Source organism: Sorex araneus, chromosome 1 (assembly GCF_027595985.1).
Source record: "Sorex araneus isolate mSorAra2 chromosome 1, mSorAra2.pri, whole genome shotgun sequence".
Lineage (NCBI taxonomy): Eukaryota > Metazoa > Chordata > Mammalia > Eulipotyphla > Soricidae > Sorex > Sorex araneus.
In genome coordinates this window covers 441,613,159-441,627,969 of record NC_073302.1, presented here as the reverse complement: position 1 = coordinate 441,627,969, position 14,811 = coordinate 441,613,159, and the positions used below count along the sequence as shown (strand labels likewise).

Genomic DNA, 14,811 nt, shown 5'->3' with positions numbered 1-14,811 from the left:
CCCCAAGGTGGGCCCCTTTCTGCAGATCTCTGCACCTTCCAGCCTGAGTCTTCTTACAGAGCCTCTTGCCAAGCTTTTGTGTTGAGTGCATGCTTGTGGACATTCCCTCGTTGCCACATTAAAAAACACTCAGCTCTCAGGGAGATGGAGGTGGCTATTTAATTGAGAGGGTGATGTGTTTGCTCTCAGAAGCATACTGGAACCACCTGGCAAATCGAGATGTTTTAATGCCAGACCAGCAATCTCCCAATTTTCATCGGTGGGTCTGGAGGACAGTCCTACCTGGTAGCTTATAACGTTTCCCACAACACGGTGTGCAGCCAGCCAATTAAAGCACTTCCGGAAATGTGGAAATGTAATCAATGTTAATGTGTCCACTACCCCCCCAAACCTAAATAAATAAAGCTTGGGTTCCTTAGTCATACAGCTCATCACCTTTGTGACTTTCCTGTCCATGTGCCTGATCGCCTTCTTTGGGAACCTGCTCATCATCCTCGCTGTGATCTCAGACCCCCATTTCCATAATCCCCTGTACTTCTTCCTCTGCAACCTTCCTCTGAAACTTTGGGGAGGGTGGTTCCACACCCACCACCCTCCCGAAGACGCTGGTGAGTACACAAACACAGAGCAAAGCCATCACCTATGAAAGCTGTAAGACTCGGTTGTATTTCTTCACAGTCTTTATAACATTGGGCCTCTTCTTCCCCATGGTGATGGCCTATGACCGCTACGTGGCCATCTGCCACCCCCTGCACTAAGTGGTCATCATGAACCCTCAGGTGTGCAGGCTGCTGGTTCTAGGGTCTTGGATTCCAAGCAACCTGACATCATTGTTACACAGCTCACTGGTGCTACGATTGTCCTTTAGCACAGACTTGGAAATCCCCAGCTTCTTCTTTGAACTCAAACAGATGGTCCAACTTGCCTGCTCTGACACCTTTTAAAATAATTATATATATATATTGGTGCAGTTGTGCTGGGTGGTGGTTCCATGACTGGCATCCTTTATTCTTACTCTAAGATCATTTCCTCCATACGTGGGGTCATATCAACCCAGGAGAAGTATAAAATGTTTTCCACCTGTGTGTCTCACATTGCCTTGGTTTCCTTATTCTATTGTACAAGCGTAGGTGTGTACTTTTTTAAAAAATTATTTTTTATTGAATCACTGTGAGATAGTTACAAAGTTTTCATATTTGATCCACCACCAAACCCCCGCATACCTCCCTCCCACTCCCCCTCTGCCTGTGTTGCAGACATTTTTCACTTTACTCTTTCCTTACTTTGATTACATTCAATTTTCAACAGGTATCTCACTATCATTATTTGGAGGTTTTCCTCCAACAGTCAGACATGTTGGATGGCATCAATAGATTGTATGTTTTCAGTTTTTAGAAAAGGTCACACAGCCGCATTAGTGGCCGCGGGTTCAGAGCTGTCCCAGTCCTGCATCCTGGAGCCGTGTTAGTTGCTGCTCATTGTCGTTGGGGCTCCATCTGGAGAAGGCGTACCAGCTGTACCTCCTCCGTCTGGCTCCCTGGTGTGGCTGGCCCGGTCTGGGGTCCGGAGCATTCTCCAGCCGCGTTGCTTACCGGAACGCCTGGTTTCTTTTCTGTAGGTGTGTACTTGAGCTCTGCTGCTCCCCAAAGCTCTTACTCCTGTGCCATCACTCAGTGATGTACAGGGTGGTCACCCCCATGCTGAACCCCTTCATCTACAGCCTCAGAAACAAAGACATCAAGAGGGCTTTGGAAACACTCTTTATGACGGGAACTGCAAAAGGTTAATTGTCTTACAGTGGGAAAAATCCCCACTATGTGTGAGGTCTAAGTTTCAGTGTAAAATTGTGATTGTTTATCATGTGTTATACATACAGTTTTCTCTTTCTTATTTTACTTTCCTGAATTTCCATCTCTTTGAGCTCATCTTTAATAACTATCTAATTCCCATCTGGTTAAGTGTGCCATTGGTGCTATTGTCTAGCATTTACCTTTTTTGTTTTTCTACATTCCTAAACCTATTTTAATTATAGATTTTGAGTTCTTTGAAATTCCCATATGACATGAATGTTTTAGAATGAGGGTTTTAGACTTAGATGTTTTAGAAATACTGTTAACCTAAAGATATATGTAACACGAAATAATTTTTCTTTCTTAAACTCATTAGGAACAAGGCAATACTTGGTGATAAACCTTATTTGTATATTTTATAATAGAATACAACTTCACATCATGTTCACCTTTTGATTAATATGGAAATATATAATATATATGTATGTATATATATGTATATATATGTATATATATATATATATATGCCTCTCGGAGAGCCCGGCAAGTACCGAGAGTGTCCCACCCACACTGCAGAGCCTGGCAAGCTCCCCGTGGCATACTCAATATGCCAAAAACAGTAACGATAACAGGTCTCATTCCCCTGACCCTGAAAGAGCCTCCAATCGTTGGGAAAGATGAGTAAGGAGAGGCTGCTAAAATCTCAGGGCTGGGATGAATGGAGACATTGCTGGTGCCAGTTCGAGTAAATCGACGAACAATTGGATGACAGTGATAGTGATACAGTTAATGGGGGAGCCTGCAGAGGGAGAATGAGTGGGCTATGTTCACAAGTTTATGTGAACTTGTTAAACTTGTTACTCAACAACCTCTATTAGGAGAAACTTTGGGAGATAGTTTGATTAGAAAAGCCTGACCTTTTAGAGCTAAGGCAGCAATAAGAATTCTGAGGTAGGGGGAGGAATCTGCATCATACTGAGACAGCGATCATTTCTCCTCACCCCTGTTTTCTATTGAGCAGACCTCAGACCTCTGGGAGGTGGAGGAGAGAGTTCTAGATGTCAGGAACCATGTAAATTAATTTAGAAAGCAGCCTGGATCTCGAGTCTCTTCAAACCTTCCCTCTTCTTGGAGATGTTTACTGAAGCTCTTACAGGACAGAGTGACTTGCCCTTTCTATAGAGAGTGAAAATAATAAATGTGTTCATTTATTATGGAATTGAATAAACTACGGAGACACTACACACACACACACACACACACACACACACACAATGCGCGTGTGCAATGTCAGACGATAAAGATTCAGAAGTGACTTCTAGGGTAGGTCTTAAGTCCGGAAAAGAATTCCCCAGAAAATACTTAAGAAAATTGTCCCACCAAACACTTTAAACCCCTGTTCTGCTTAGCATCCTTCCTCTGATAGCCTCGTCAACTCGCTAAATTCAGTTACCAACAACTTTGGTATTATTGGGAGAAGGTAGATGTGAACTTGGCTGGAAGACATTGGTCCAGGGTGTCTGTAGTGATTACTTGTCTATGTTTTCTGGACAGGCACCAAGTGCATCACTGAAAGGCATGTTCTGCAGAGTCTTCCCTGTACTCTAGACTTACAGAATCACAAACTCAGGGAAGGACCCCAAAAGGGAGAACTTTTGTGGGCAAAGGTGATTTTTCCCAAAGACTTTCTTCCTTCAAAATTAGAAAAAAGTTTCTCTTGAGCATAGAAGGGCTCAGAAACCCAGCAAAGAAACCCCCTTCCAATGTATCATTTCAGCTGCTTCTGGTAAACAGACTCTTCTAACAAGTAGAAGCTGGATCCTGATTTTTAATTGTATTATTAATGTTCATTTCTTGTCTCCAGAATTGCAATTTGCTCATACATATCCAACCTCAGACCTCCAAAATAAGCAGGTAGTCTGTTTAGCAAGGATGTTTATCTTCTCCTAACCTACTTCAAATGTAAATTTCTTTCCCATGGAAGCTAACGGACTTTCAAATCTATATCAAAAGATTTTTATATCCATTTATAAGCAAAGAGACCTTTTGACATAGGTTTGAAAGCAACTTGTCTTTCCCATGTTCAGATTTGATCCAATGCTGAAATTTGAACTTGTTATTCCCTTGTTTTTCCTTTATAGTTTCGCTGCACATATTTCTATTTACAAATATTCCAAATCTAACTTACATGTGTTTGAACCTTTATATATAAATAGAATACATTTTTAAGTATTAAAAATGAATCTGTGTTTTATTTAATTTAATTATTTGGTGGATTTTAGGCCACAACTGGCCAGTGCTCAGGGTTTACTCTTGGCTCTTGGCTCACAGGTCTACTCATGATGGGGCTTGGGAGACCATATGTGGTACCAGGAATCAAAACCGGGTCAATCACAGGTGAGTTAAGTGCCTTATCTCCATAGTCCTGTCTTTATGACCCCCTAAGGTTTGTTAGTTTAAAGCCAAGAAGCTACAGGATTCACTCTGATTTCTCCTCTTGGGAGGACCTGAGAGTGGCAATAATTAAAGGGTAGAAATGATGTACTTAAGTTGGCCACATGATGAGCTCTAACAAACTTTTTGTTTTAAAACTTTTTTTTTTGAGTGAAGCAAGATAGCTTTTATTGAAACTGGTGCCCGCTCGAGCAAATTGATGAACAACAGGACGACAGTGCTACAACAGTGCTATGATAGTGTCTCCCCAAAAAGAATTTCAAGAGAGCATAAAAAATTTAAAGCAAGCATTTATTTTTAAAAAGATAAAGAGGCTAGTCAGGAAAGTGGCATCCTGACTGATGAAGTGTTTATTAAGGAAGCAGAAAAGACGGTCCTGGGAGCCAAAGTTGTCTTGGTTTTACCTTCTTTTCTGGGCTTCAAACTTTTCTCCACTTTCCTATTCTCTGTCAAGCCCCTCCCAAATGCCTGGGATCTGAGCAAAGTATTATATTATGGTAAAGTATTGTCATGAAGGATCCTCTAAAGAGCTAGAATTCTTTAGCAGTCACTGGGACGGAGATTTGTCTGGTCCATCTGGTCACAGCAAAGGAAGAGGCCTTGCTGGGGACACAAAACTGGGTACAATTCTCTTCACCCTATAAACTTGAGTCGCTTGTTGCTCTGCTGCAAGATAATTTGGGTTAAACCCAAGGGAGGGCCCTGCTTGGCTTCCTGTCATTTCTCATATGCCCATAACCTTGACAAAGGAAGCCTCAGTTTCCCCTTGCCAGCTGCTGTGAGCAGCTCCATTTTAGCTGTCCCCATCCTCTATTTTAAACAGTCCTGCAAATTCCTGCCCTCTCTCTGAGACTGGGGAAGTTTACAGTTTCCCAAGGCTATAAATTTAGCCCCAGGCCTTCAGCTCACAGGCAACTAAGAGATAATGGTCAGTATATAACCTAAAAGATCTTAAATAAACAGTCTCAGCCAGCCTAAAGGGAGTGAATGATATTACTCTGATTTTAGCAACACAAATGGGGGACCCTAAATTAACAAGATGTTTCTGGGAAACAAATGGAGTCCTCTCAGATATTTTGGCGACCCAGTTTTCCTATAAAAACCCCACAAAACAAATAAACCATACTTAGTCCTGCATTACGTTTCTCCTCTGTGGGGAAGTTTTAACCTTTCAACAACTCTATTCTATGTTGCCAACTCTGAGTCTGAGCATCTTTATTATTCAACGTCTTTGTACTTGAAAATAATGAATCCAAGATGGGATTGAAGAGGCTGTAAATCAAGAAGGGTTCTTGTGCTGCTCCTTAGCGTGGTGGGATTTAGGGGTCCTGTAGATGACATAGATGGTGGTGATATCATCAAAGAAAAGCCCAATCACACACAGCAGGAGGGACAGGTAGAGAAGGGCCTAACCCATATTGGAATCAGAGAATTGCTCGAAGGATGCCTATACACACCAGTGTCACTCAGAACTAGATGTTGAAATTTAGGCAGAAGTTAAACAATATTCTCTGGCTACATAAAATGAATGTATAGTTAGATACAGTGAAATAGGCTTTGTCTGCAACATTATAAATTATAAAACTCAAAGTTTGTAGAGATGGTACAGCAGATAGGACTTTTGCTTTGCACTCAGCCTACCAGGTTCCAATTTCCAGCACCCCACATGGGTCCCTGAGCCTCCCCAGGAGTGATCCCTGAGGGCAGAGCCAGGAGTAAGCCCTGGATACCATTGGGTGTGACCCCAAACAATAAATAAATAAATAAGGAAATGACAAAACTCAAAAGGAATGACAATACTCAAAAGAGAAAACCGCAATAAATTTATTGCTAGAATAAATTATTTTCTATGATATTCCTTTTTTAATATTACTTGGTTATTCTTCCTCCCCCTTTTTTATATCTTAACAGAGACAAATTTCAGATTTTATCTTATGAGTAGAAAATATTTTAAGAGCATGCATTAGGGCTATTGTATTTAGCAATAACAGTGTCTGTGCGCCCAAAAAGCCCTCCTCAGCCACCTCCACATCCCCAGTTGACTTTCTCTACTTCAAGTAATGGTCCTCAGAAAGTCCCACTCCTGAAAATTATATTTAATCTTCCACTCAGTTTCCATCCTCATCGGCCACTGTCCAGAACTCATGGCTGCTTCTCCCGGAAGGGAGCATAGAATGAGGCCCCCATAACCATGCCACCGGACTCCGTGCCAGGTTGTTTTCACTCTAAGCACCTCAGAAAAAGGCAGGTGAGAGCCCTCCCCACCCGGAGGGACCCAGCCCTGGCAGCCGACCTCCACTACCCAACCTCCATCATTCTCCAGGCCGCTTTTCTCACTCTCTGGCCGAACCTCACATATGAGTGAACATATTCCTGCACTGCGCAGTCATCATAAGACACTTCCTATTCACTTTCCATAACTACCACACTATATTTGTTGGGGTTCAGACAGTAGGCAAAAAATCATAGAGGGAAATATATATATATATATATATATATATATATATATATATATGCCTGACTGGGAACACCTGTAAAGGAGATTAGAGGCCGCCCCCAAAGCCACCATCCCTCTTGGAGAGCCTGGCAAGCTACCGAGAGTATCCCACCCGCACGGCAGAGCCTGGCAAGCTACCTGTGGTGTACTTGATATGCCAAAAACAGTAACAATGATGGTCCTCATTCCCCTGACCCGGAAAGAGCCCCCAGTATGTCATAGGATTACACTAGCACTCTACAGGGACAAATGGAGATGTTACTGGAGCCTGCTGGAGCAAATCGATGAACAACGGGATGACAGTGATACAGTGATGACAGTGATACAGTGATACAGTGATTTTTTTGACTTTAAGCATTCCCACCAAAAAAAACACCCATAAAATTTGTGTTAATATCAGTAATACAGGGCTGGAGCAATAGCACAGCGGGTAGGGCGTTTGCCTTGCACGCGGCCGACCCGGGTTCGATTCCCAGCATCCCATATGGTCCCCTGAGCACCGCCAGGAGTCATTCCTGAGTGCAGAGCCAGGAGTAACCCCTGTGCATCGCCAGGTGTGACCCAAAAGGCAAAAAAAAAATATCAGTAATACAGAAATTTTTTTATTTTATTTTGCTATTTGTTTGTGAGTCATACCCATCTTCTTTCAGGGCTTTTTTCTGGCTCTGTGCTCAGGAATCACTCCTGGTGAAGTTTGGAGGACCAAATACAGTGCCAGCGATTTAACCTGGGTTGGCTCTGTGCAAGGAAAGTGACTTTCCCTTTGTTCTCTCTGGCCTCTGATGCAAAAAATTTTTCTAAGGTTTTTCATGAGTTTATAAAAGCTCAACAGAACAGGTATTGCATGTAGCCCTTACTCAACAATGATACAGGCCGTACATTACAAATCACAACTAACATCATACTGAATGATTATAAAACTGATATATTTCTTGTAAGAACACAAGCTTAGGATCATTATTATTCAACATATCATTAAAAGTCTTTAAAATCAAGCCAAAAAAAGTAAAAATTATTCAAATGGGAAAAGAAAAAACTAAAATTATCACTCTTTGAAAATCAAGTAATCATACCTTAATAACACCACTAAAAATTATCAGAACAATAGACTATGGAATACTATCATGCTACATGCCAATATACAAACAGTTGTATGGAATAAATACAAAATATGGAATAAACATAAAATAGAATATTATAGACCTGAACTATAACTTGTAACCAAACAAACATTAGAAAATAATAGGCAAGCAATAGAATAATAGGCAAACAATGAACCAGAAAGAAAAAAATTCTATTCTCAAATGGAGCAAAAAGAAAAATTAAGTACCAAAGAATAAATTTTAAAAAGGTGTGAAAGGGTTATAAATATAATAGTTTGAGCATGAGCATTAACAGCTGGTGGGACACTAGTCTTGCACTCAGTGGACCCAGGTCCTATCCCTGGCACCCAGGATGTCCCTGCAATCTCACCCGGAGTGATGCCTAAGCGCAGAACCAGGAGTAACCCTGAGCAATAACTGCATGCAGCCCAAAAATCAGGAAAAAATAGAAGACACAAGACATGGGATGATATTCCATGCCTATGTTTTGGGATATTTTTACATAGTTAAAATAACTACCCTGTCCAAAGTATAACGCAGAAGCAGTGAAATTCTTATAAAAATTCTGATAGTATTCTTTAAGGAGATAGAATAAATAACACTGAAATTTGGAACCCAAAAAGATCCCAAACAGCTAAAGCAATCCTGAAGCGAAAGAATAGAGGCATTTTCCTCCTTGATGTCAAGTTAGATTACTAAATCATAGTAATCAAAACAGTGTGGCGATGAATCAAAGAAGACACAAAGACAAAATAAAAAAGAATGATGAAAACCACATAAATAAGCTTTCACATATTTGAACAACTAATGTACAATAATGGAGCCAAGTGCATATATGGAGGTAGGAAAGCATCTTTAACAAGTGGTGGAGGGAAATATGGATGGCCACATGCAAAAGAATAGAATATCTCTGATGCTTATGACATAGAAAATTTCACCTGTTATTTGTTTGTTTAGGGTCACACCTGGAAGTGCTCAGGGCTTATTCCTGCCTCAGCACTTAAGAATCGTTCTTGACTGGGATGAGAGGATCATAATGGATGCCTAGGATTGAACCCAATTTGGCTGCATGCCAGGAAAGCACTTGACCCACCATACTATGCTCCAGACCCCACGCCTATGTTAACTTTTTGTAATTTATGGTGTTAGGTCTTACATAAAGAGTTTTAATATTTTGAATTTATTTTTTCCAATTTAAGTCTTGCATTTGTGATTGTCTAGCTTTGTTTAGAAATTTTCCTTTCTCTCTATAGTACTAGGTCCTTTTTCATAAGTTAAATATCAATGAATATGTGGATGATTTCTGGGATTTCAAATTTGTTCCATTGTACTATATCATGGATTAAAATAAAATGTATTTTATTTCAGTACCATACAGTCTTGATTATTATAGCTTTGTTGTGTAGTTAAAGTCAGGTAACATCATGCCTACATTTTTCTTTTTCTACTTCCGGATTTCCATGTATACTTAATGTGATTCATGATTTCATAGAAGCCCTAGTAAATTTGTTTATACTTTCTTAAATGTATTTTTGAATTTTGACCAGAATTGCATTAAATATGTATACTGTATTCTGAAAGAATGGAGACTTGTGTATTAATTCTCTCCATCCATGTAGATAGAATGTGTTCCCAGTTCTTAATGTCTTGGTCTGTATTTTAATAGTGACTTTTTTTTCTGGTAGTGAAACAAATTGAATTCAAGTTCTCATGCATGAATATTTTCTTTAAAATATTTGCATGGGTGTTCATGAATAGGAGTAGATTGCAATTTGCTATTTTAATCATCTCTCTGCTTTGATATCACTATCATAAATCATAGGGCATTTTCCCCCACCCCCTTTTGTGATAAGACTTTGCAAGGTCCAGAGTACTGGATTTGTTGTACTAAAGGAGAATGAAAGGTATTCAAGGAGCCAGGGTAACAGGAATAAAGCTCCAAGAGTTCTGGACGGCCAAACCCAGTCTGATTTCACACGGCTCGCTTCCGGCTCAGCACTCGCCTCAGGGCGCCCTTGACCTCCTTGTTCCTCAGGCTGTAGATCAGAGGGTTCAGCATAGGGTTGAAAAGGCAGTAAAACAACGACAGGATCTTCCTTTGACCTTCCGAATGGCTGGATTTGGGAGTCATGTACATGACGATGGCATTGCCAAAGAAGAGCCCGACCACGCAGAGGTGGGAGGAGCAGGTGGAGAAGGCCTTCTTGCGACCCTCTCCAGACTGGATTTTGAGGATGGCCACGAGGATGCGCGTGTAGGACACCAGCACCAGGCAGAGGGGTCCCACTAAAACCAACACAGAGCCTATAAAGACGACAACCTGATTGAGTCGAGTATCGGCGCAGGCCAATTTTAATATTGCCAGGATTTGGCAGAAAAAGTGGTTGATGGTCCGGCGTCCACAAAAGGGCAAGCGCAGAAGAAGAGTCACGTGGACAAGAGCCAAGAGGAAGCTGAATACCCAGCAAGTGGCAGCCAGGACAGTGCACACCCTCCAGCTCATGATGACAGTATAATGCAGGGGGTGGCAGATGGCCACATAGCGGTCGTAGGACATGACCACCAAGCTTGTACACTCTGTGATGGCAAACGCCAAATACAGGAAAGTCTGAAGGACGCACGGAGCAAAGGACATGGTTTTCTTTCGCACTAAAAGATTTGCTAGGGGCTGGAGAGATAGCACAGCGGGTAGGGCGTTTGCCTGGCACACGGCCGACCCGGGTTCAAATCCCAGCATCCCATATGGTCCCCTGAGCACGGCCAGGGGTAATTCCTGAGTGCAGAGCCAGGAGTAACCCCTGTGCATTGCCAGGTGTGACCCAAAAAGCAAAAAAAAAAAAAAAAAAAAAAAAAAAAAGATTTGCTAGCATCTTTGGGACAATGCTTGAGGCAAACGACATATCCACAATGGCCAGGCTTGAGAGAAAGAAGTACATGGGGGTGTGCAGTCTGGAGTCCAGGAAGATGAGTGCCAGGATGACCCCATTTCCGATCAGGGTGAGGCAGTAGAATAGCAAGAATAACCCAAAAAGAAAAGCTTCGAGTTCTGGGTCAACCTGGAAACCCAGTAGGATGACTTCTGTGATCCATGTTTGATTGCTCCCCATGTTTGATTTAATTCTTTTTGCAAATGCATAAAACTCTGTAAGATAAGAATTTTTTAGGTGAGGATATTGAAAGGAAAACAAATAGTATGCTAATAAGGAGTGAGAATTTATGCTGGAGCCAGAACCCACAGATCAGTATTTCAGGGATTTTAATTTTGTCCAAAATCCTGGGGTATCAACTTGCAGATTTGCCTTTTAAGGATTAAAAAAAATTATTGTTGAAAAGGGCTAGAGTGATAGCACAGTTGGTAGGGTGTTTGCCTTGCACGTGTCCGTCCTGGGTTTGATTCCTCCGTCCCTTTCACAGAGCCTGGCAAGCCTGCATGGCAGAGCCTGGCAAGCTACATATTCAATATGCCAAAAACACTAACAAGTCTCACAATGGAGATGTTACTGGTGCCTGCTTGAGCAAATCGATGAACAATGGGACAACAGTGCTACAGTGCTATTATTGAAAAATATTTAACATTAAGAGTTCTCCGACTAAAATTGGGACCTTTGAATTTTTGTCAGAGAGTAGATTTGTTTTTTTTTTGAAACTCATTGTAATTAGTAATCAGCTGAAACTAATGAGAAGAGTGGAGTTGATTATTTCTGTTCAACACTAATTCACTATTCTTTTTTTCTCATAGACTTTAAAACCAATGACAGTAGAGAACTTCATAATCGCACTTTCATCAGCGGTTATTCTTTAAGTTAAGAATATGAAGAAGCATGTCAAGAAGAGCTCCTAATCACTTTTCTTAGGTGTTTGCCTACCTGGGTTACCTCAGCAGCCCATGGGGTTTTCGAGTTCTCCAGGAATAATCTGAAGCAGGAATAAGCCAGGAATAAGCCCTGAGTACCACTAGCAGTGGCCCCAGACACAAATTTTGAAAATAATAATTTATTAAGCTCACTATTAGTAATTGGGCTGGAGCGATAGCACAGTGGGTAGGGCATTCGCCTTGCACGCGGTTGACCTGGGTTCGATTCCTCTGCCCCTCTTGAAGAGGCCAGCACGCTACCGAGAGTATCCCGCCTGCACAGCATAGCCTGGCAAGCTACCCGTGGCATATTCGATATGCCAAAAATAGTAACACCAATTCTCACAATGGAGACATTACTGGTGCCTGCTCGAGTAAATTGATGAGCAATGGGATGCCAGTAACAGTGACACTATTAATTAATGTAGCACCGTAGCACTGTCATCCCATTGTTCATCGATTTACTGGAGCAGGCACCAGTAACGTCTCCATTGCGAGAATTGGTGTTACTGTTTTTGGCATATAGAATATGCCATGGGTAGCTTGTCAGGCTCTGCCATGCGGGCGGGATACTCTCGGTAGCTTGCCGGGCTCTCCAAGAGGGACAGAGGAATCAAACCCGGGTTGACTGCATGCAAGACAACTGCCCTACCCACTGTGCTATCGCTCCAAAATGGCTATGCAATCTTAGTTTCAAAAATTCCCAAGCAAAAAAGGAAATAAAGATAATTATTAATCTGACAATAGACAAAAGGAAACAAAAAGGAGAAATAGTGCAACAGATGTTTGATTAGCAAAAAAAAAAACACAAAGAAAGCCAGCATTCAAATCTACATATATTATCATTTTTTTGGTAAATATGCTACTAAAAGCCAGAACTCAGAAAATGAAGTTTAAAAAACTAGTAAATTAGAAAATCAAGTTAATAAAATCTTAACAGAAGTCATACCTAAGCTATATAAACATAAATTCTCTTTTACTTCACTTTCTTTGTCTCACTGTTTCTCTCATTCTCTCTATTACACATACATTTCCTGTCTCTATTTTTCTCTTCCACAGGTTAAAATGAATTAGTGAAAAATCTAAATCTAGGGGCTAGAGCAATAGCACAGCAGGTAGGGCGTTTGCTTTGCATGCGGCCAACCCAAGTTCAATTCCCAACATCCCATATGGTCCCCCAAACACCCTCAGGGGTAATTTCTGAGTGCAGAGCCTGGAGTAACCCCTGAGCATCGCTGGGTGTGACCCAAAAATAAATAAATCTAAATCTAGACACATAGACAGTGGTTGTAACAGTATTTGTGATCATTCCAAAGTATTTATGTACATATAAGAGACACTAAGCATTATAGTGAAAGGAGAAAATCATCCCCCAAATTTAGATCTATTTCCTATTAAAAAATTAGCAAACTTTACTTAGAAAGGAAGCTTAGTATATGTTGATGTTGGTGTGTACCACCAGTGGCTCACACTGTGCAAGCTGCTGGGGGTACATATAACTCCTTCCTGTGCCTGACAAAGGAAAGGACATCAAAGTCTTCTTCACCACGCAGACGGGAGGATGATTCTAAGACAAAGTTGGGGCAGATGATTTTCCTCACAGGAGGAAATGAAAAATGGGTCACAATACACCTTTGTTCACCTAAGACTTAATCATCATTTGTAAAAGAAGACCATAGGATGAGATGTTCATGATGGCTTTTAGTCTGATACTTTGGACATTAGAAATCTGGCTCGACCAGCCACTCCTGTCCTTTTGGAGAGATAATAGGATTAAGAGAACCCTGATGTCCATCAACTGTAAAATCCCGTTGTTCATCTATTTGCTGGAACGGGCACCAGTAATGTCTCCATTGTGAGAAGAGTTGTTACTGTTTTTGGCATATAGAATACACCACGGGTAGCTTGCCAGGCTCTGCCGTGCGGGCGGGATACTCTCGGTAGCTTGCCAGGCTCTCCAAGAGGGATGGAGGAATCAAACCCGGGTTGACCACATGTAAAGCTAACGCCCTACCCTCTGTGCTGTCGCCCCAGTCCTAGGTTCATCAACAATAATATTAAATTGACTCTTAGGTGCCAGGTTAAGTGCAAGAAGTTTCCAAATGAGTGAATTTTCCTTCTTGAACACCCCGGTGTTTTCTATCAGCCTTCTGGAGAGCTGGTCTGTAAACATTTCTGCAGTGTACTGTTTTCTGCAAAGGAGAATCCCATCTCTCTGTTTTACAGAGATTCCTTGTCGGCAGACAGAAGAAGGTTGTGTAAATCAGTTACCAGATTCTGCATCAGATTTGGTGGATGATAAGTCACAAATACCCTTGTTTGCACTCACCTAACACCAACCCATCCTCGAGACGTACCTGTGGCATCCGGGGAACAGACAGGAAGCTTCTTCTCTACAGAGTAGTATAAAACCAGCCGCCCCTCTCTGTCTCTCTCACAGTTTCTGACTCTCTCCCACTCTCTCTCAGTCTCTCACAATCTCTGAGACTCTCTCTCTCGGTCTCTCTTTTTTTCAGTCTCTTTCTCACATTCTCTGATTCTTCCCCTACTTTATGTATGTACTAGAAACCCATAAAAATGGAAAGTGGTGGAAGGTTCTTGGCATAAACATTTAACAAAAATTAGTGATATTCTACAGATTATGTCACAAGGAAAAAAAAATCCCCAAATATCGAATTTAGGTCTGAAGTACTGCCTGCCTCCATACTCTATTTTGGAAGGGTTTAAATTTGGTGATCTGATAAGAGTGGCCACTATGGGACTCATTAAAGCAACATCTCAAAAAACAACTCCTTCCCTCGGGAAAGTGTTCCCATTGCTGAAAAGTGTTACCTGTGAAATAATGATCAAACATTTCCACTGCAAATGTTTGCTACATTTGAAATCTCACAGAGACTCAATATGATTCCCTTGTTGTTTTGAATTAATTCCTTTCTCTCAATACTTTCTCATTTTCAAAATATTGACCACCCCATCCCACAATATATTTATACCTACATAAAAGAAGTTAATTTCTTCTTCTTTTTTTTATTTTCCAGGAGAATACAGAGCCCCAAGATGGAACTCCACAGTTCCAGCACCTCACCAAGGTACCGAGTCTGTGCAGTTATCCAG

General features: G+C 41.3%; 1 protein-coding gene across 1 annotated transcript; it reads right to left on the bottom strand.

Moving 5' to 3' along the window:
* Positions 1-9,816: 9,816 nt before the first annotated feature.
* On the bottom strand, positions 9,817-10,951 carry LOC101546110 (olfactory receptor 2A12-like). Its single transcript, XM_055141445.1, has 2 exons — positions 10,709-10,951; positions 9,817-10,512 (listed from the first exon to the last, which is right to left on the bottom strand). Exons 1-2 carry the CDS (start codon positions 10,949-10,951, stop codon positions 9,817-9,819), a joined length of 939 nt encoding a protein of 312 aa, XP_054997420.1.
* Between the last annotated feature and the right edge of the window lie 3,860 nt (positions 10,952-14,811).

Bases quoted from the DNA above. Each gene is read 5' to 3' on its own strand.
- LOC101546110 (XM_055141445.1), bottom strand. From the start codon at position 10,951: ATGGGGAGCAATCAAACATGGATCACAGAAGTCATCCTACTGGGTTTC. The intron at 10,513-10,708 runs GCAAATCTTTTT...CTATCTCTCCAG, and splicing joins GCATTGTCCCAAAGATGCTA to CCCCTAGCAAATCTTTTAGT.